At 46.2% G+C, this 22,312-nt stretch overlaps 1 protein-coding gene across 10 annotated transcripts in view; it reads left to right on the top strand.

Moving 5' to 3' along the window:
• The window catches only part of FMNL3 (formin like 3), a 314,942-nt gene that overhangs the window by 194,228 nt on the left and 98,402 nt on the right, over positions 1–22,312 (top strand). For all 10 annotated transcript variants that reach the window (XM_085600370.1, XM_085600369.1, XM_085600368.1 and 7 more), the window contains 2 exons: positions 3,978–4,089; positions 6,263–6,339. In XM_085600370.1, coding sequence (XP_085456496.1) covers positions 3,978–4,089; positions 6,263–6,339 — 189 coding nt within the window. The remainder of the gene's footprint in view (positions 1–3,977; positions 4,090–6,262; positions 6,340–22,312) is intronic.

The following is a 22,312-nucleotide window of genomic DNA, read 5'->3' as shown; positions in this document are numbered from 1 at the left end:
GATCTGTCGGCAGCATTTGTCACAGTTGTAAATCCCATCTTACTCAGCAGCTGAAATAGTAGCAAACTGGAGGAGCGGTGACAAGAAACCCTGGAGCCTGATTTCTGTCCGGATGTTTTATGCCGGCACCATGACCCTATCTCTTTGGTCAGAATCAGGGCCAATCCCGTAAATTATGAATTTTACCACTAAGAACTCTGATTGGAGAAGCTGAAAAATCCTGCTGACATCAACTCAGAATACTCAAATGTGAGAGTATGATATTGTATCAATTTTCTCTCACAGTCCTGGTTATTTTAGTGGTCGACACCGGGCCTCCCACCACATCAATATATCTTAAATCCTTTTCAGTGGCTGTAAAATGCAGCAATGTGTGGGTGCCAGCTGGAGCAGGCCCACGTTCAGTGCCTTCCAGCTTGTACCGGCTTAAAGTTGAATGTATTAGCATGGTGTATACATTTTTTATGGAATTCACATCACCTTTCTTGGCTGAGCTTCAAACAATATGTGTTCCTCCCAGCAGCCGTGTTTTCAGCTGAAGACAGCCCCTGCCGTTCACACTGCTGGCTTTGAATCTTTATTTTTCCTCTTCAGAAATGGAGTATTTCCTTATCTTTTGGTTTGCACCTTGTTAAATAGAATATTTTACTGAGAAATAATATCAGTTCATCACACTTATAATTCGATCATTTCGTGATCGAAGTTTTTCGTTTTAATAAAGTTCACTGTTACTCTGAGAAGCAATACTTGTTTTGCTTTTACTAGTGCAGTTGGACTAAAAGATCTGAAACACTTATTGACGCACCCTAAATTAAACATATTTCCGAAAGTGACACTATTCATGTGAAACCATAGGCAATTTCTAATATCCATAAACCCTCTACCCCAACAAAAACTCTTAAACCTATTTGCAAACCCATAACCTTATACCTCAAGTCCTTGTCCTATACCTTATATACTGTACCTTTAACTTCTATCCCATGACCCAATAGTCTTAGCTGCTGTGCCCAAAATCCTTAACCTTACAGCATGGTCGCTGAAACTATTCTACTGGGAGGACCTAATTATGTGTCAGGATTGAGTAAATTATGCGGCAAGAAAAGTCAGATTGTGTGGAATAATGTAGTACATTTTGTGATAGTGTTTCTTCATTATTTCACTTTTTTCCACGTCAACACTATCTGGGCAAAGGTTTCACGTCATTAGTATCAGAGTTGCAGCAAAATACAGAAATAAGCAACTGAAAGAAGACCAGTCAACCCTTGGGAAGGGCCTAACACTGTGCAGCAGCACACGTTTTTGCAGTCTTTTTGGAACTTTTGGTCTAGAAACTTTTTTGGGGTTAAAATCTGCGAATTTTGCATTAGATGATGGGTTATTTGGCAGATGCGTAAATCCATAACCACGCAGAAAATGCCACTGAGACGCATACCTCCCTCCAGTGGCCCTGCCTCACACGCATAATGCTTAACCCATAACCCCTCAGCTCCTATACCCTAAACCTGTAGCTCAATTCTACGCCCAAACTATTAACCCTTTTTAGTTAACCCAGTGTTACTTAACCCAGTACTTTTAACCTTATCCTACCCCAGTCCCTAACCCCATGTCCTTACCTTTAAACCCCAAACATTTAATCCTTAACCCTACTATACCCCAAATCTCTAATCCTATACCCAACCCTTAAACTTTTTATCTTAACCACTTCACTCTAATTGTGTACTTTGGCCCCCATAAGCTGTTCTCCTAAAGCTAATCCCACAATCCTATATGCCAAACCATTAACCCTATATATTGGAAACAAACCCTTTGAGATCTGTTCCTTTTTTTAAGTGTAACCGAGTAGTGTGATGCTTTTTAGAAGTGTTGAGGTAATACCATCTTTCCATGAGATGGTATTGAGGTTATTCAGACAGTACTGTCTGAATTTAGCATGGGATAGCAGCTGTTTTACGTCTGCCGCGCCGTGCCATGAAGCCTTGGTAAGCCTACGTGTTCTTAGAAAACAACGCTGCCACAGCAAAGTCTATGCCAGTGCTTGCATTGAAGATCGCTGGTCTCATGGATACGACCAGTAGTACGTTCACTGTGCAGCCTGGTTTTATTTGCTGGATATTTCCTGAAGTGGAGTGTTTCAAGTTTGTTCCTGGGAACTATGTGAAAAAGAATCGTGCCATACTGAAGAATACCACAGGATCATTAATCCATATTGATACATATTTCATTGTTAATGGTTGACTGTAATAAAAAATTCATAATCCAGAATTAGTCTATGGAGAAATGTGGACCCCAAGTAAGCCCTATCCTTACTGCAAGCTTGCCGTTGACCCTTTCACTTAGCTTCATTAATGTGTAAGAACAACTTCTTTATAAGAATGACTAGGTTTTCTCCTACTACTATCTAAGTCCAAACCCAAAACTGACACAACCCGCAATCAATGCATTACAGGCAAGCGGTATCGAACTCAACCAGCACACTTCCAATGGTCTGCATTGGGACTTAGATCTTATATCCAACAGCATTTCACACTTACCACTAACACCAGCCACCACTGTTCCATTGCCATCTAGAAATGGGAATATATTCAACAGCACACACTAGGCAGAGTCCTGTCAGCATCCTGTGTACATCTTTGCTAAATCAGCTGCACTTTCGCACTTCACACAGACATACACCCTAAAATCCCACAGATGTTTGCATAATCCTAACACCCACACACAATATTGCTTCATAAGATACTGACCTGAGTTGTGATACATGTATAAGAATGGACTGAGCAATGGGCAATTGATCCCCTATCCAATCAGAAGAAAACAGAGTCCTTTGGTACACACATCTGCACACAGCAGTCAGCATAACTCAAGGTAAATCATTTCAAACACTTTACAGACTCTCTCCTAACCACCTGCAATCAAACAACAACAAAACAATAGTCACAATGAAGCAAGCATGTTTCAATCCAATTGATGACATTCCAGGATCCACACAAGAAGGTGCCTTGCTCAAGAATGCACTATGATGCTAAAACAATGGAGGTGAGCGCTACACATATGCAAATAACATATCAAAGGTAACCCTAGTACAAATCTTTACCACTACCATCACCCTTATCTGAAATTTGTTCTTTCCCTTAGCCATCCCTAATCTTAATATCAGATCAACCCTTTCTTATTAAGTGTACATTTTTCTTCCACTTAGAAAAAAAAATTGTTTTTGAGTTCCTTTGGTCTTATTTTTTTTTTTTTTTTTACCCTTCTTCATTCTGGCATGTATTCATTTTTGTTTCATATTTCTTTGTTATTGTTTCTTCATTTTCACATAATGCCTGTTCTTGAAGTGCTTCGTTCGGGAAATCTATCAGCACGGCTCTTTGAGGAACTCCAGGTTTTAGGTGGGCCTTGGGAGAAGCACATTAATACAAAGTTTTTGTCGGCCGAAAAAAGATCCGTTAATTCTTGCAGAATGTTTGGTTATCACCATTTCTTGAAATCGGAGTATTTTCTTGCCCTGTGTTAAAGTCGGTAACATGAAAATCTTTTCAGGATTCGGGTCTCTGATGGGCAGTCACTTATAATATGAATTCTTGTTCTCCGCTGCAGAGGAAACTGCCTGTTCATTTGACATCACCTACCTTCACAAGTTCAGTTGCATTAATGGGTGCAGTGAAGTTAAAAGTTAACTATTTTTAAAATCCGTGTTTCTTTCCGTTATTCCTGCAGGGAATAGGGTTTTGGTCCCAGTTATTGTATTTTTACTGCCAAGTAGTGCCTTGTTCTTGCTGGGCGCTACTTTACAGTAAAAAGACAATAACTGGGACCAACGTTTGTGTTGTCTGTTCTTTGGCTTTTTAATGTATTGTTCTCTTTTTCTCTGGGTCTTTCATAGTCCTCATTTAGCAAGAAGCACACAGAATGATCACTCTCCCTTACTCTTTATCCAGCAGTAACTAACTACACTATGTTCTTTCTTACCCGCACAGCAGCTACAACACGCTGCCGGACAGGAAGGCACTGAAGAATTCGCGATTGGTGAGCCAGAAGGATGATGTGCATGTCTGCATCATGTGCTTAAGAGCCATCATGAACTATCAGGTACGTTTTGGTGTTTAGATTATGCGTGTATGTGGTGGTGGGGTCCCAATGTTACTGTATCAGATGTGGATTGTACACAGCTCATAGCCAAGACTGCCACAGATGCCACATTGTGCCCTGCTAAATGAGTATAGCAAGATAATATGGAAGGGCATCAGTACTTTTATGGCTGTCTGCTCTCTGTGATGGGGTTATGTTGGTTGGTTGGCTGGATCTCGATAAAAAATGCTATTCAGTTATATTTAAAATGCTGGTTGAATGTAGATATTAAATGCAGGTTGGTGCTGCTTTAAATTATGGTTTGTTGAAAGTTGGTGATCAGTGCGGTTGGGTTAGGCACCAATGTGAAATACTTGATTGCTAGATTTAAATGCTGGTTGGTTTGAGTCCTTTTTAAAATCCTGTTGAGTGGGTATGGATATTAAATTCTGGTTGGTTGGCTGCCAGTATTAAATGCTGTCTGGTTGAATGTAGATATTAAATACAGATTGATTGTGTGTTAAATGCTTGGATATTGAATGGTGATGTTTGACGCATGTTTGGTTGGATATCAATCAGAAATAGTGGCTTCCTAAATTTTAAAATCTTGTTGATTGAATGTTAGTATTAAATGCTGGTTGGTTGACAGTGTTAGATGCTTGTTGGTTTGGCATTGTCTTTATATTCTTGATGGTTCGATGTCTTCAATGCAAGTTGAATCACATTGATAAATATTAGTTGGGGTTTGTCATTGATTGTTTGGAAATTGTTAAATTCTACTTAGGTGGTTTCTTATTGGTGGTTGGCTTGTTGTAAATGCTCTTTCGTTGGGTGTACATTTTAAATTTTGTTTTGTTGCACTATAAAATCTTATTGATTGGATGTCAGTGTCAAATAGTGGTTTATTGGATGAAAATACCAAGTAGTGGTTGGGTGGATTTTAACTGATGGCTGAGTGCACATTTGAATTCCTTGCCTAAAGACACGTGTATGTTGTCATAGACCAATTATGGACAATATTAATACTTACAGTGGCTTTGGGTTAGCCCATTGCTTACCATTGGTTGGCTTTTTTGTCAAACTCAATTGCATGCTTCTTATTCAATGGCTTTCCTTTCACTCCCTGCAGTAGTCCATGTCTGTGGCCTAATTCCTTTACCATCCCTACGATTAGATGACTTGTGTCCTTCCACTGCCTCTGTTCATATCACCACATATGCCCTTTTTCTATTAGGACTCCATGAGAATGTATATGCTTTCTTTCTGTCTTCCTAATGTGTCACTTAACTGCCTCAAATCTCTACTCTACTCCCTGCTTTCTGTGTTTCCTCCCTTGCACCCTCTAGCGTTTCTGTTGCTTCCTCCACCCCTCCCGGCTTTCTTTTGCTAGCTTTTTAATTTTTTTAAAATTATTTAACCTCCTCCTCACCCCCAGCTCCTCTGTTGCTGTCCAGGCTGACCCCTGTTGCTTCTGCCGCTTGGTGGCAGTGACTTCTTCTTAACCAGTTCCCCTGTTACTCCCTATCCCATTCTGTTGTGTTTTTTTAAATGTCATTAATTTTTTGAAGCTGCTGCCAGATGTATTTTTCTACAGATGTGCTTATCTTGCTTTATGCACTTTCTAGCATGTTTTCTTAAAATGTACAGCTCTAACATTGGCGTCCAACACCTTGGAACAGTAAATAAAATGCACTCAAAAAAGAGCAAGTGCGAACGAGGTAACACATTGCTGGAGCTTTTTCTTTTGTATTTATATTGCTGATGCTTCTCTGGTTTGGCCAACACTCATTATTTTCCTTTTGCAGATCCGTAACAGAATAGGCAAAAAGCATTGGCAAAACCAAAAGGTCAGGGAACTCTATTAAAAGGCGAGACCTCTTGGCTTTACCAGTGCTTGTTTTAAATGTAAATGCTTGTTTGGAGGCGCATGTTAAAATCTGGTTGACTTGGTGTTGGTGAAATGTTGGTTGATTGGATTTCATTGTTAAATTATTGATGGAATGTCAATGTTAAATCATGGTTTGACATCATAATATTAAAAGTACTTGTTGATTGTACTTCACTGTTAAACGGTTGGTTTTGGGTATCTTTTAAATGAGGTTTAGTTGATTGGCTGTAGTAGTGAATTTTTAGAAAAATCTAAACGAAAAACATAGGTCATAATTTTCACTTTCTGGTTTTCTCACTCCTTCAGTATGGATTCAACTTGGTCATGTCTCATCCTCATGCTGTCAACGAAATAGCGCTCAGCCTAAACAATAAGAATTTGAGGTGAGCTCGACTCTACCTCTTCCTTGAAGAGCTGTCCTCTTCAACTTTTTGGATGTCCCTTCGGACAAATACTTATCTTTCTGTCCTGCTCTGTCCTTACTTACTCCTCCTTTGAAAGAGTCATATTCACTTTGTTTTTCCAGGCTTCTACTCTTGGAGTCTTGTGTTTGTGTACCCAAGCTACATTGTGCCAATTGTGATGCAGAAACGTCTTTGCTCAACTTGGAGAATTCACCGGGCATTTCTTACATTTGGTGCATAACCATCATTGGCTGTTGGGTGTTTTTTTAATGGCTCACGGACAGAAACCCCCTTTTTTGAAACCCCAAATATTATTTGGATTTTCAACCACATACATTGATCTAGTAGCAAAATTAACATGACCAATGTGATCTCTGAAAGCTGCAATGCCACATTACTAGTAGGTGTGTCATGTACAAATGCTAGATAAGAAAACAAGTTACTTACCTGTAACTACAGTTATCCAGTATTGGTATCTTTCATAGATTCACATGCCTGAATCATTCCCCGTCGCCGAGGCGGGAGTCCCCGGTAAATAAAAAACCAGTGCCAAAATGTTAGTAGTAGTAGTAGGCCCAAGAAAAGGCCCAAAGCCTATATCTTAGTAGCCTATCCACCTCATTATGCAAAAGAAACCAAGAATTTGCTAACAACCAATCAGACACCAGCACCCTTCTAGAACCCTCTCAGCAGAGCCAGTTCTCCTCAGATTTTCGTAGCACAAGTAGGAAGTAAACGTCCCAAAATATATAGAACTGACTCTACGGGGAGGCGGGTGGGTGCATGTGAATCTATGAAAGATACCAATACTGGATAACTGTAGTTACAGGTAAGTAACTTGTTTTCTTATCCAGTATTGGGGTATCTTTCATAGATTCGCATGCCTGAATCAGAATAGCGAGCAGTATACCAAGTATACAGTCGTTTGCGGATGGCGGGAGACTAGTGCTGATACTCCCTAGTTGCATCCACAGCTTGTTAACAAGAGGTATAAGAAAAAAAACTTAAAATTAGAAACATGCAATCTATAAAGAGAAAACAGCATGTAAAGCAATGACATTAAAATGAAAGCAAATCATTATAGTAAAACATTGCATTGTCATACCAAAAGATATCCACATATTACATGTTAAAAGCATGAAAAAAGGTACCTGAAATATCTCAAAGAAACAGATGTCGCAGGACAGCTTGTCCAACTGCTGCATCATCTCGATGCGTAGATTGGAGGCAGTAATGTCTCGTAAAAGTGTGGACATTTTTCCATGTCGCAGCACGGCAGATATTTTCTAGAGTCACACCAGCAAACAATGCTGTAGACGCTGCTACTGTTCTCGTGGAATGGGCCTTGGGTTTCCGTAACAATGGCCTGTGAGCTTTGTCATGGCAGAAAAGGATTGTAGATGCTATCCATCTGGCAATGGTGGATTTTGTCACCGCCCTTCCCTGGGTAGTCTGGCCATAAGCCACGAACAATTGGTCGGACTTTCTAAGGTTCTTTGTTTTTTGAAGATAGAATTTAAGACATCTCTTGATATCGAGAGAATGTAAGGCTCGTTCCACTGGAGTAGCTGGGTTAGGAAAGAAAGTTTTTAACGTCACTAGTTCATTAAGATGAAATTGTGACGGCACCTTTGGGATAAATGTTGGATTAGTTCGGAGGTGCACGAAGTCTTGAGTGAAGTGTAGAAAAGGTTCCTTTATAGTAAATGCCTGAATTTCACTCACTCGTCGAGCTGATGTTAAAGCCAGAAGTAAAGCAACCTTCCAGGTAAGGAATTTGAGGTCAGCCTTGTGGATAGGTTCGAATGGATGCTTCATTAATTGCATTAAGACTGTGTTGAGTTCCCATTCCGGTGGTGGAAGTCTGACCGGAGGAAACTCCCGGAAAAGTCCTTTCATAAACTGCTTAATTAAAGAGGATGAACAAAGGGAAGGGCCATGAGCACCCTTTCTGAATCTGGAAAGTGCAGCTAAGTGGACTTTGACTGCAGGGAAAGAAAGTCCAGATCTTGCCAGGTGTAACAAATAAGGGAGGATCTGTTCTACAGGAGCGTCCACCGGGTGCACCTGGTTTGCTTCACACCAACAGCAAAACCTTTTCCATTTCAGACGGTAAGTTTTATCATGCTGTGGGCTCGTGATTTCGTTAATATATCCCTACAGTCTTGAGGGATATCCAGGTCCTTAAACTCTAAGAAGTCAGGAGCCATGCGTGTAAATGTAGGGACTGAGGGTCTGGGTGGAGAACCTGACCTCTGTTCCTTGACAGCATTGTGGGCGTCGGGTGAAGACGGATCGGCTGGTCCTGTGATAGTAATAGGAGCTCCTGAAACCAGTATTGGCGTGGCCATATGGGTGCAATCAAGATGAGACGACAGCCCTCCAACTTCATCTTGCGTATGACCCTCGGTATTAGAGGTATCGGGGGAAAAGCGTAAGCACAAATCCCTGACCATCGCATGGACAGGGCATTCCCCCTTGACCCCTGTTGAGGGTATCTGCTGGCATAAAAGCGGCATTTCTTGTTCTCCTTTGTGGTGAACAAATCTAGTGGCGGTGTCCCCTAAGCTCTGAATACTCTGAGCACTTGAGCTTGCTCTAGCTCCCATTCGTGGCAATCTGATTAGGATCTGCTGAGCGTGTCCGCTAATGTATTGCAGAGACCTCTGACATGTTCTGCTCTAAGGGTTATGGTGTGGAGTGTGACCCATTCCCACAACTCCTGAGCGTCTGTGGACAGAGTTGCTGATCTTTTCCCTCCTTGCTTGTTCACGTAAAACATGCTGGTGGTATTGTCTGTCCGAACCAGAACCGAAGAACCTGCAATCCTTGGAAGGAAAGCTTGCAGAGACAGGAAAATTGCTCGCAATTCCAGACTGTTGATGTGTTTGTTCTTGTACTCTGGAGACCACTTCCCCTGTATCTGTAAGTCTTGGAGATTACCTCCCCATCCTTCCATGGAAGCATCCGTAGTGAGGACAAAGTCTGGAATCTTTTGTATGAAAGTGAGCCCTTCTGCTAAGTTGGGTATGTGGGACCACCAACATAGAGCGCTCTTTATGCCTGAAGTGACTCTGAGGATGTCGTCGAAAGAACCCATCGCCTGCTGCCACTGGAGGTGTAACTCCTCCTGCAAGGGTCGCATCCGGAGCCGTGCCAGAGGGACGAGGTGTATTGCAGAGGAGCACATCCCTAGGAGCGACGTGAACATCCGGACAGAAACGGACTTTCTTTCGGAAATCAGGATTGCTAACTTTTGAAGACGAACCTGCCGTTCGTGAGATAAGAATGCCTTGCAGCGGACGGTATCTAGCAGAGCTCCCAGAAAAGGAAGGATCTGCCTTGGGTGTAATTGAGATTTGCTCCTGTTGATCGTAAGCCCCAAAGAGTGGAACAGACGAAGAGATGTTGTCACGGCAGTCTTGACTGAGCTTTCCGAAGGACCTTTTATCAACCAGTCGTCTAAATACGGGAAGACTTAGATTCCTTGGGATCGTAACGCTGCTGTCACTGGAGCTAGACACTTCGTAAATATCCGTGGGTAAGATTTTAACCCAAACGGGAGCACTTTGAACTGGTAATGGGCGCCAGCCACTGTGAAGCGAAGATACTTGCGATGCTTCAGATGTATTGGGATGTGAAAGTAAGCGTCTTCCATATCTAAAGAAGCTAGAAAATCTCCCTCGTTGAGGCAACTTAGAATTTCTGCCAGAGTGACCATGCGAAATCCCTGCTTCTTGAGGAATCTGTTCAGATTGCGAAGGTCTAAGATTGGACGCCACTCCCCTGATTTCTTCTTGATGAGAAAAAAGCGGGAATAGAAACCCGTCCCCTTTTGAAGTGCAGGAACCTTCCCGATTGCGTTCTTGAGGAGCATTGTTAAAGCTTCTTTGAATAATAAGTGAAGACGAGGGGGAGGGGGTCTCGTGGGTGGTGTATTGGGTGGCTTGGTGACAAACTCTAAGGTATGACCGTTGAGAACCAGGTCCAGAACCCACTGGTCCGACGTAATTTCTTGCCACTTGCTCACAAAAGTTGAAATCTTCGCACCCACAGGGGGGGGGGGGGGGGAGGGGGGAAAGAGTGGAAGGCGCCCTGCAGAAATCATTGCTTCCTTGTGGTGTCTCTTCCCTGATTCTGCGATCTTTTTCGTCTGCCCTGACGAGAGAAACCAGACGTGTTGGTGTGAGAAGTTGGCCTGATGTATGATGTCACTAGTTATAGTGTACACCTTATATCAGTCCAAATACCCTTATGGTGATTGGTTGTAAAGTCAACCTTATAGACCAGCTATCCTAGTGGTAGCATGGACAAGAGCAGTCTTAGGCTAAACTCTGAATGGCATGTGAAGCCAGCTGTGATACCATATATAATCCCTTGAATACCAAATGAAAGGACACCACAACAGATATATGTATAAAATAAAGTGTATTTATTCTAAACAAACCCTCAGCACTCTTTATGAGTTTAGAGGTAAGTACAACACAGTCTTATTAATGCATACAGTAAGTCACACAGGTAAGTAATACAGTTAGGCCCTAGGGGCCACGCAAACCATATACTAAATAAGTGGTATAAGAACCACTGTCACGGAAATAGAATAGGCCTAGGCCTAGGGAATCGCTGGGGCTACACTACACTAGCGTTAGTTAGGGAGTGGGAGGCCCACGGGATTCGTGTGCAGAGTGGAAACACTCACGCGTAATGCGTAACAGTCGATAGCAATGTTACAGTTTAGAAATAGATAGATTTAGGACACTTCCGGAGTAGCTAGGAAGTTGAGACTTGAAAACTAGACACTAGGATAGTCACTATCCTGATGAGCACCGGAGTACCCAAGTTACCTAGCCCACAGGCTGCGGGTGCATAGGGGTGAAGATGCGTCGTTTTCGTCGTCGACTCCTATGGATGCCTGAAGAAAGATGCTGACAGGCAGTCAGGGGAGAGTGTCCGGTGGATCCCAAGCCTGGGATCAAGAAGAGAAGAAACCTGCAAGCAGAGGGGACAGAGTCAAGGTCACTAGCCAGTGACCACGTGGAACCAGGAAGGAACCAGGCGATGTCGTGAAGAGTTGCAGGGGAAGGTGAAGCTTGTCGCTGGAGCCAGGAGGACCAGGAAGCGTCGAGGACGACCAGGACCAGGAGGCGAGCTGTCCCACGAAGGCTCTTGCTGTCGGCGGCGTCGAAGTTGGACTAGGACTCACCAAGCCTTGGCAAGCGGAACCCACGAAGAACAAGGGACTTGCTTCTGGTGCAGACCAGGAAGGTCTGGGGTGCTTCTTCTTTGCAGAGAAGCGGGAGCCAGTCTGGAGGAGCCAAACCAGCGCAGAAGATTTTAGGGAGCGTCGTCACAAAGGCCACTAGCCAGCGGGCAAGCAACCGGACAGACGCGGCAAGCAGGAAAATGCTGAAGGGCCCCACGCAGGACTCGTGGAGTGTGGGGGGCTGGTCTTCGGTGCAGATGGTGCTTGGGGTTGGGGCTTCTCAATCCCCGGTGCACAACTTCGAGGGTACCTCAGAAGCTGCGCTGTAAGTTACTAGCCACTTTTCCCAGGTAGCCGGTCCCACGTCGCTCGTCGCCTCCACGGATCTCAGCTCTGCTGCAGATGTGGATGAGGGTCGGAGAAGTCTGGAAATCAAGGCTCTGGTCGGGCTCTGCAGTCGGTTCCTCGTCGAACGTTTCACAAAGCAAAGGGTAGTCACTTGATGGTGCCTGTTTGCACAGGGTAGCCACTCCTTGGCTACAAGGGAGATTCTTCAGTCTTCTTCTTTCGTCGAATGTCGAAGGTCCAGAGTTTCTGTTCAGTTTTGCAGGTTCAGGATAATCTAAAGTCTTGAGGCCCAACTCCCACTCTTATACTAATCTGGGGGGCTGGGATACCTGCTAGGTCACGCCTTATGGGTGGGACCTGGGAGGGGGTGGTTACACCCACTTCCCTTTGTCCAGTTTCGCGCCAGAGCTGGGGCTGGAGTGCCCCAGCGCCGGTTTGAACTGGACTATGCAAGGAACACCTTGTGTGCCCCAGGCATGTCTCATTCCTTTCAGCCCACCCTGCCCCAATACACTAAAGGCTGTCTGGGGAGGTGCTAGCACCTCCCCAAGCAGGAAACCTATTGTCCAGGCCTCCCTGGCTGGGATCACTCCCAGCTGCAGGAGGTCAGACTTGTGTCGTGGCAGCAGCATCCATTTTGTGATGCTGAGGCCTTGGTCAGAGGTTACACAGCAAAGTATGATTTTAACATGTCTCTCCCTCTAGAAGGGAGGAATAATATCCTCATCACCAGAAATGGTATGGGGGTATTATTCCAAAGTGTTAGACACCTTACACGACATGTTTTGATACAGCCCAACCATAGTTACCATAACCGTTTAAGATTATAAGGCACTTTAAGAGTATATGGTAGGCTATATCATAGAACAGCTATAAGGACATGGTTCCGAAAGCTGCAGACAGGCTCAGCTCATGCTAGAGCACCATCTCACATGTTACCAAGCACTCTGCCTCCAGGATTGTTAAGGCCTGCCATAGGAGTGACTGATAGGTACACATGTGTCTATATATAAGGTAGGTATAGGAATACTACACCTAAGCAAGGGGTGATTACACGACCTTGCCCCAGCTGAGTGATCAGCCAGTTGTGTCTGATTGGAAGGCCAGACCAGGGGTGGCATAATACATGCTGCAGCCCCTGGGAGGCCTAGGGTACACCTATGCCCTGGGTACCTAGGGTACACTGTACAGGGTCCAATAAGGTGATCCTTACCAATTGGGAATGTACCTAGGGTACATGGAATCCATTTTAAAGAGAGAGCAGACAGCCTGAGACCCTGAATGGCAGGATCTCAGGCCAACTAAGTCGAAAAACCAGCTAGACACTAGGCAAAAAGTTGGGGGTAACCATAGTCAGATATCCACCTTCCTACACAACCCCCCCCCAAACGAAAGGAGATAAGGCTGGCCTTTACAAGGTAAGCCTCTATTGCCTGAGTGGCCATATAAGGAAGAACCAGCACTGGCATGGTTACCCCCTGTCTCATGGTCCACTAAGCAATCCCTCATCCTAAAGATATCATAGGGTCTCCACCATAGGGAATCTCTACCTTTGGTGTGTCTTTGCAAAGAAAAAGGCTGGTGTTGAGATGGAGTACTGAAGTGAGTGTCCTCAAAGTGAGGCCTCAGCTTCCTCCAATCATCCTCCACCATGGATGCCTTTCTTTCTCTAACTGAGTTGCACTGTGCTCTCAGGGTCAGCCTCTGGCTACCTAAAGCTGGAGGCTGGGTCCCTTTTGTGGGCTTACTGGAGGGACAGGTCAGGTTTGGGGCCCTAAGGTCCCAGGTTTGCCTGTGCCCAACAGAATCCCTCTGGGGGAGGTCCCTAACTACCTGTGAAGGGGATCCCTCAGGAATGTTTTCACCCATCAACTGGCTAGGGCAACTAACCAGGCAATCCTCATTCTTTTGAAGGGGGGGTTCTTGTGGACAGGGGCCCTCTTGGGGTCCACTGGCCTCCCTGACCTCTGCAGCCCTGGGCTGACTGAGGCAGGGTAGAGAGAGGCAGGCTACCTGCACCAGACTGGGTCCCACCTTGGAAGGGGCCACTGACATCAGAGGCTCTGCCAGGCCAGGCCTGGCTACCTCTGGGGCAGTTCCTTCACAAGGGGTGAGGTCAGATCCCTGAGGAGGCTGACCTTTTCCTAATGTCTGGGGAGAGGGAGACTTTTCTTCCTCCCCACTACTCTCTGTTTGTGTGGAGTGATCCATAGTTTCAGGCTTCACTACACCTATATCAGTCTGAGTATGGGCTGAGACCATTACAGCCTTGCCAACCTTTTCAGGAAGGCACTCAGTTTGTGTTTGAGCTGTGACTGTCACAGCTCTGCCAATTGCTACAGGGGAGTCTGTCTGTGCCTGGGCTGTGGCTACCACTGCCCTTCCAACCTTTTCAGGGAGGAAAGCTACTTGGACAGGGGTTGTGACTGGCACAACCCCACTACCCTTTTTGGGAAGGCCTACCATTTTAGAATGGGTGTCTTGTTCAACTCCAGCCCAAGCTGAGAGTTCTAAGTCATTCCCCAGTAAGCAGTCCACAGGCAAGGTTGGAGACACTGCCACCCTTTTAGGGCCAGTGACACCTCCCCAGCTGAGACATACCTCTGCCATGGGATGACTGTTCTGCTTGCCATCAATGTTAGTTACCTGGTATGAGAAACCAGGCAAAAGCTGCTCAGAGGGAACTAGCCTATGGGCCACCATAGTGATGCTAGCTCCAGTGTCTCTGTAGGCCTCAGCTTTTCTACCATTGATGTAGGGTTCCTGTCTGTACCTACCCAAAGTGTTGGGACAGGCAGTGAAGTTGGCAAACCCCATGCCACCATCACAGACAAGAGTAGCTGCTGTAGGGGAATTGGCTAAGCCAGGATCCCCCTGTGTTCCCCAAGAAAACCCAACCAAATTTTTGGGGGCACTCCCACCACCTGGGGGATTACTGCTGACAGTAATAGGTGGTGTGACAGGAGTAGTTGGAGGAACAGTTTTGTTTTTAGCCTGTGGACAACTGCTGTCAGTTTTCCAATGCCCAGGTGTTTTACACACATGGCAGTAAGGCTTTTTAACTGTGGTAGAGGAGGGAGCTTGGGACCCACCACCCTGTGTGGAGTTTTGGGGCCCTGAGGAAGATTTCTCTTTTGCTTTATCCCCACCCTTCTCTTGAGGCTTGGTGGTATCTTTCTTTTGGTCACCACCCTGATTTTTAGGCCTAATCCTGGTCCTGACCCATTTATCTGCCCTCTTTCCCAATTCTTGGGGAGAGGTCAAATCTGAGTCTACCAGGTGTTGATGGAGAAGCTGGTTCTGACAATTACTAAGGATCTGCTCCCTCATAATCAAGTTGTACAATCCTGTATAGTCCTGCACCTTGCTGCCATTTAACCAACCTTCCAAAGCCTTAGTGGCACAATCCACAAAATCAGACCAGTCCTGTGTCTGTGTCTTCTGGGTGTCTCTGAACAACAACCTATATTGCTCAGTGGTTAAGCCAAACCCATCTATCAGAGCACTCTTCAGGACTTTGTAATTGTTTGCATCCTCATCACTGACTGTGAGGAGCTTGTCTCTACCTTTGTCAGAAAAGGAGAGCCACAAGATAGCTGCCCACTGACTTTGGGGTACCTGCTGTACTTTGCAGGCCCTCTCCAAAGCAGTCATCCATTTGTGGATGTCATCCCCATTCTGATATGGGGGGACTATCTTGCTTAGGTTTCTATGGTCATAAGACCTATCCCTATCTCTAGGAATGTTGCTGCCACCAGTGGGTTCTGACCCACACAATTTTTGCTCTCTAGCCAGAGCAAGCTTCTCTTTGGCAAGGGCAATTTCTTCCCTCTGAATCCTCAGATTAGCTTCCCTCATTCTGGCTTTATGCTCCTTTCTCTCAGGTGAAGTCATTCCTCTGTGAGAGGAAGCATTAGAGATGCTAGAAACATGGGAGTGGATGGATTCCCTTGAAGGGGATCTGTCCCTCCTGCTTCTCTGTGAATGCCTACTTGTGGGTCTGTATGGGGGGACCCCATGCAAACTCCCATGTAAACTTAAGTTAGCCTGGCTAAGTCTTCCTACTTGGCCCTGGCTGTCTACCTCTTCCTCTGAAGTCCCATCTGACTCATCTGTGGTGGGTAGACCCTTATCTACAGCTATGGCACCATCCCTGGCAGCTCTTTCAGCATCATAGGCCTCCAGAAGCTCCACTAGCTGTCTAAGGGTAGGGTTTGCACCCTGTTTTATTCCTCTGGAGGTACACAATTGTCTCATCTCCTGGAATGTGAATGCATCATACCTAGAGGGAACCTGTCTAGGATTCTCCTCTCCTGAGGGAGCATCAGTGTGATCTCCATCCAGGGGCATGATTCTAGTGAGGGTGTGGTGTGTGCACCTACCTACACTAGTTGTATCTACTAAACCTTTCTAGTAGTTGTAGTCAGGGTGTGTTATTCCCTTCAACCTACAACTACAAAGTCCAGTAGGACTTAAGTATAATAATCTATGTTATATGTACCTAGACAATATCTGTGTGATCTTTCAATTTAGTATCTCAAGATTACAATGGTATTACAACAGCAAGCTCAGATCCCAACCGCTGCTCACCAATGTGAGAAGTTGGCCTGATGTATGATGTCACTAGTTATAGTGTACACCTTATATCAGTCCAAATACCCTTATGGTGATTGGTTGTAAAGTCAACCTTATAGACCAGCTATCCTAGTGGTAGCATGGACAAGAGCAGTCTTAGGCTAAACTCTGAATGGCATGTGAAGCCAGCTGTGATACCATATATAATCCCTTGAATACCAAATGAAAGGACACCACAACAGATATATGTATAAAATAAAGTGTATTTATTCTAAACAAACCCTCAGCACTCTTTATGAGTTTAGAGGTAAGTACAACACAGTCTTATTAATGCATACAGTAAGTCACACAGGTAAGTAATACAGTTAGGCCCTAGGGGCCACGCAAACCATATACTAAATAAGTGGTATAAGAACCACTGTCACGGAAATAGAATAGGCCTAGGCCTAGGGAATCGCTGGGGCTACACTACACTAGCGTTAGTTAGGGAGTGGGAGGCCCACGGGATTCGTGTGCAGAGTGGAAACACTCACGCGTAATGCGTAACAGTCGATAGCAATGTTACAGTTTAGAAATAGATAGATTTAGGACACTTCCGGAGTAGCTAGGAAGTTGAGACTTGAAAACTAGACACTAGGATAGTCACTATCCTGATGAGCACCGGAGTACCCAAGTTACCTAGCCCACAGGCTGCGGGTGCATAGGGGTGAAGATGCGTCGTTTTCGTCGTCGACTCCTATGGATGCCTGAAGAAAGATGCTGACAGGCAGTCAGGGGAGAGTGTCCGGTGGATCCCAAGCCTGGGATCAAGAAGAGAAGAAACCTGCAAGCAGAGGGGACAGAGTCAAGGTCACTAGCCAGTGACCACGTGGAACCAGGAAGGAACCAGGCGATGTCGTGAAGAGTTGCAGGGGAAGGTGAAGCTTGTCGCTGGAGCCAGGAGGACCAGGAAGCGTCGAGGACGACCAGGACCAGGAGGCGAGCTGTCCCACGAAGGCTCTTGCTGTCGGCGGCGTCGAAGTTGGACTAGGACTCACCAAGCCTTGGCAAGCGGAACCCACGAAGAACAAGGGACTTGCTTCTGGTGCAGACCAGGAAGGTCTGGGGTGCTTCTTCTTTGCAGAGAAGCGGGAGCCAGTCTGGAGGAGCCAAACCAGCGCAGAAGATTTTAGGGAGCGTCGTCACAAAGGCCACTAGCCAGCGGGCAAGCAACCGGACAGACGCGGCAAGCAGGAAAATGCTGAAGGGCCCCACGCAGGACTCGTGGAGTGTGGGGGGCTGGTCTTCGGTGCAGATGGTGCTTGGGGTTGGGGCTTCTCAATCCCCGGTGCACAACTTCGAGGGTACCTCAGAAGCTGCGCTGTAAGTTACTAGCCACTTTTCCCAGGTAGCCGGTCCCACGTCGCTCGTCGCCTCCACGGATCTCAGCTCTGCTGCAGATGTGGATGAGGGTCGGAGAAGTCTGGAAATCAAGGCTCTGGTCGGGCTCTGCAGTCGGTTCCTCGTCGAACGTTTCACAAAGCAAAGGGTAGTCACTTGATGGTGCCTGTTTGCACAGGGTAGCCACTCCTTGGCTACAAGGGAGATTCTTCAGTCTTCTTCTTTCGTCGAATGTCGAAGGTCCAGAGTTTCTGTTCAGTTTTGCAGGTTCAGGATAATCTAAAGTCTTGAGGCCCAACTCCCACTCTTATACTAATCTGGGGGGCTGGGATACCTGCTAGGTCACGCCTTATGGGTGGGACCTGGGAGGGGGTGGTTACACCCACTTCCCTTTGTCCAGTTTCGCGCCAGAGCTGGGGCTGGAGTGCCCCAGCGCCGGTTTGAACTGGACTATGCAAGGAACACCTTGTGTGCCCCAGGCATGTCTCATTCCTTTCAGCCCACCCTGCCCCAATACACTAAAGGCTGTCTGGGGAGGTGCTAGCACCTCCCCAAGCAGGAAACCTATTGTCCAGGCCTCCCTGGCTGGGATCACTCCCAGCTGCAGGAGGTCAGACTTGTGTCGTGGCAGCAGCATCCATTTTGTGATGCTGAGGCCTTGGTCAGAGGTTACACAGCAAAGTATGATTTTAACATGTCTCTCCCTCTAGAAGGGAGGAATAATATCCTCATCACCAGAAATGGTATGGGGGTATTATTCCAAAGTGTTAGACACCTTACACGACATGTTTTGATACAGCCCAACCATAGTTACCATAACCGTTTAAGATTATAAGGCACTTTAAGAGTATATGGTAGGCTATATCATAGAACAGCTATAAGGACATGGTTCCGAAAGCTGCAGACAGGCTCAGCTCATGCTAGAGCACCATCTCACATGTTACCAAGCACTCTGCCTCCAGGATTGTTAAGGCCTGCCATAGGAGTGACTGATAGGTACACATGTGTCTATATATAAGGTAGGTATAGGAATACTACACCTAAGCAAGGGGTGATTACACGACCTTGCCCCAGCTGAGTGATCAGCCAGTTGTGTCTGATTGGAAGGCCAGACCAGGGGTGGCATAATACATGCTGCAGCCCCTGGGAGGCCTAGGGTACACCTATGCCCTGGGTACCTAGGGTACACTGTACAGGGTCCAATAAGGTGATCCTTACCAATTGGGAATGTACCTAGGGTACATGGAATCCATTTTAAAGAGAGAGCAGACAGCCTGAGACCCTGAATGGCAGGATCTCAGGCCAACTAAGTCGAAAAACCAGCTAGACACTAGGCAAAAAGTTGGGGGTAACCATAGTCAGATATCCACCTTCCTACAGTTGGTTTGTCTGTAGGAGAATTGATATGATTGTCAATACTGAGGCTGGTACCTATTCTGTTGGGTGTGATAACCCCCTCTGGATGAAAATCCACGGCCTCTTGCTCCTCTGAAGGTACCTCGCTTGTACTGCAAGGAGCCCAATGATCTTGCGGTATCTGTATCGGTCTATATTGCTTGGAGTGCGTCATCTATATGCTTTCCAAACAATGATTCGCCATCATAGGCCATGTCCAATATTTTTGTCTGGACTTCTGGTCTGAACGTGGTGGCCTTAAGCCAGCCCTGGCGCCTGAGAACCGCTGCCCCAGCCAACTGGCAAAAATTAGTATTTACAATATCCAGAGCACAGTCGATAGTCTCCGATGCTGCACGCTCACCCTCCAACAAAATCTTCCGAGCGTCTTGTCGATAAAGCTTGCCATTTCTGACCACATTTGGCGGTCATAACGCCCTATTATCGCCAGCGAGTTGGCTGCCCTGATGGATGCAGCTGCCATTGTTGAAATTTTTTTCCCAATTAAATCCAGGCGTCGTCCTTCCCTATCCGGTGGTGTAGTGACAGGTGCTGCCGGATTCTTAGATTTTTGTTGGGCTGCCTGAGAGATAACCGAGTCTGGCCGACGTTGGCCGATGAGACAGGAAGGACTGTTGGCAGGAGCACAGTATTTTTTGTCAATCCGTGGAAGCACCGCTGGCACTGATGCTGGGTTTTTCATAATTTTAATCCCTTCCTTCCAAATGTAGTCAATGATAGGGATAGCTCTTGTAACCTTTCTTGACTCCTCTTTAAAGTCATGAAGAAAACAGTCAGACTGCTCAATGGTAACCGGCAAGTGGAACCTGGTTGCAGCGCGCTGCATAAGGTTATGGAACCCCCCTATATCTTCTGGGGGCGAAGCAGATGAAAGAGGGGTGGGTGGTGAAGGCATAGGGATTATATAAGAATCCCAAGGGTCTGCTGGGTCTGGTAGCTCACCCTCTTCGAATTCCTCCTCCGAGGTTGAATCTTGACCTTGACGCGGGTCCGGTGGAGGATCAGGCAGTTGAGGCGCTGGGGCTGGATCTTCAGGCAAAGGCAATGGGTCCGGCTGCGGCGCAGTCCGCGGAACCTGTGGAATGACTGGCTGCGGTGGAAAACGCTGCTTATAATCTGCAAGCATGGCTTGCAGGTCTTGAATTAAAGTCGGAGGCAGATGTGACATCTCGCTCTGACGAGGTTGTCTGTAGCAAGGTCTATGATGCGGAACGACTATGTCTTCCTGATAGTAATGTCCTTGATAATTGTCCTCCTCCTCCTCATCATCGTCATCTTGACATTTGATGTGCAGTTCAGAAGGATGGCGAGCAATCCCAAAGGGCCCTTCGTCCTCGTCATCCTCCTAATCATCATCCTCACCCTGCACATATGTTTCTAAGAGATGTGAGGGAATAAGCGGTGATATGTCGCTACATTCCTGTCTTTGAAAAGTCTTTAGCTGGAAACTCCTGGTGGAAATAGGAGTGGAATGAGCGGGCGCCATAGCAAGTGTCGGAGTTGTAGTTGTTGTTAATAGGTTTTTCTTGTCCATCGTCGACGAGGTCGTCGTCGACGGGGCTATCGTCGACGGACTTGTCGTCGACGGACTTGTCGTCGTCGACGGGATTGTCGTCGTCGACGGGATTGTCGTCGTCGACGGGATTGTCGTCGTCGACGGGATTGTCGTCGTCGACGGGATTGTCGTCGTCGACGGGATTGTCGTCGTCGACGGGCTCGACGTCGACGAGCTCGACGTCGACGGGGTCTTCGTCGACGAGCTCGACGTCGACGGGGTCTTCGTCGACGAGCTCTTCGTCGACGGGATCGTCGTCGACAAGGTCTTCGTAGACGGGATCGTCGTTGACAGGACTTTCAACGACGAGATCTTCGTCGACGCGTCTCTTTTCGATGGTATCGTTGATGCTGGCTTCGTCGACGAGGACTTCGTCGACGACACCTCGACGACGGGATTTTTTGAGAGGATAGTAATCCTCGTTGACAGAATAGGAGAAGTAATGGCCGTCGTCGAGATGGTATCCGTCAATGAAGGAGCAGACGAGGTGTCCGAAATCGTAGATGGAGAGAAAGCCAGAGATTTTGAAAGGCTTTTACTCACAGTTTGTGTCCTAGCCTTGACCGTAGAATCCTGAGGAGAGTGCGCTGATTCAGAGGAAATTTTGGGATTCCTCTGAACAGAACCAGAAATAGAATGGTGAGTTTTCTGGCGCTTCTTCCCCTCAGTGGAAGAGCTGTCCTGTGATCTAGCTCTCTTGCTAGAAGTAGAGGCTCCGTCATCCTCCTCAGCCGAAGAGGATTTCAGCCACAAAAGCACTCTCGCCTCCCTATCCCTAAGAGTTTTGGTAGGGAAGGTGCAGCAAATCTTGCAATCTCTTGCCTCATGTTTAGGGTAGAGGCAGTAGATGCAGTCCAAATGTTGGTCATCAACATGGACCCTCTTCTTGGCGCAGGTCCTGCAGGATTTAAACAAAGCCTTCTTGTCAGACATGCTGTAGCAAGTTGAAAAACTGAGAGGCACTCAGGGAGACTCCCTTCCACACGACGTGCGGTGAAAATCTGAGGAGAACTGGCTCTGCTGAGAGGGTTCTAGAAGGGTGCTGGTGTCTCATTGGTTGTTACCAAATTCTTGGTTTCTTTTGCATAATGAGGTGGATAGGCTACTAAGATATAGGCTTGGGGCCTTTTCTTGGGCCTACTACTACTACTAACATTTTGGCACGGCTTTTTTATTTACCGGGGACTCCCGCCTCGGCGACGGGGAATGATTCAAGCATGTGAATCTATGAAAGATACCCCAATACTGGATAACATATCAAAATAAAAATCTATGGAAATTGAATGTTCTTACAAGCTGGAACTGTGCCAATCCATACGATCCACAAGTCCTGCACAAAAGTAACAATCACAAAATAATAATGTTTAAAAGATTTTTGTTTTGCAGTCGTAGACTCGTCAGATAAAGGAGAGGGGTCACAGTTGGTACGGAATGGTTCCTGAGAAATTCAGCAGTCATTCCATCTTAATTTGAAT

This window comes from Triturus cristatus, chromosome 4_2 (assembly GCF_964204655.1).
Source record: "Triturus cristatus chromosome 4_2, aTriCri1.1, whole genome shotgun sequence".
Lineage (NCBI taxonomy): Eukaryota > Metazoa > Chordata > Amphibia > Caudata > Salamandridae > Triturus > Triturus cristatus.
Note: the sequence above shows the minus strand (reverse complement) of the source record. Positions and strands in the feature narration are given on the sequence as shown.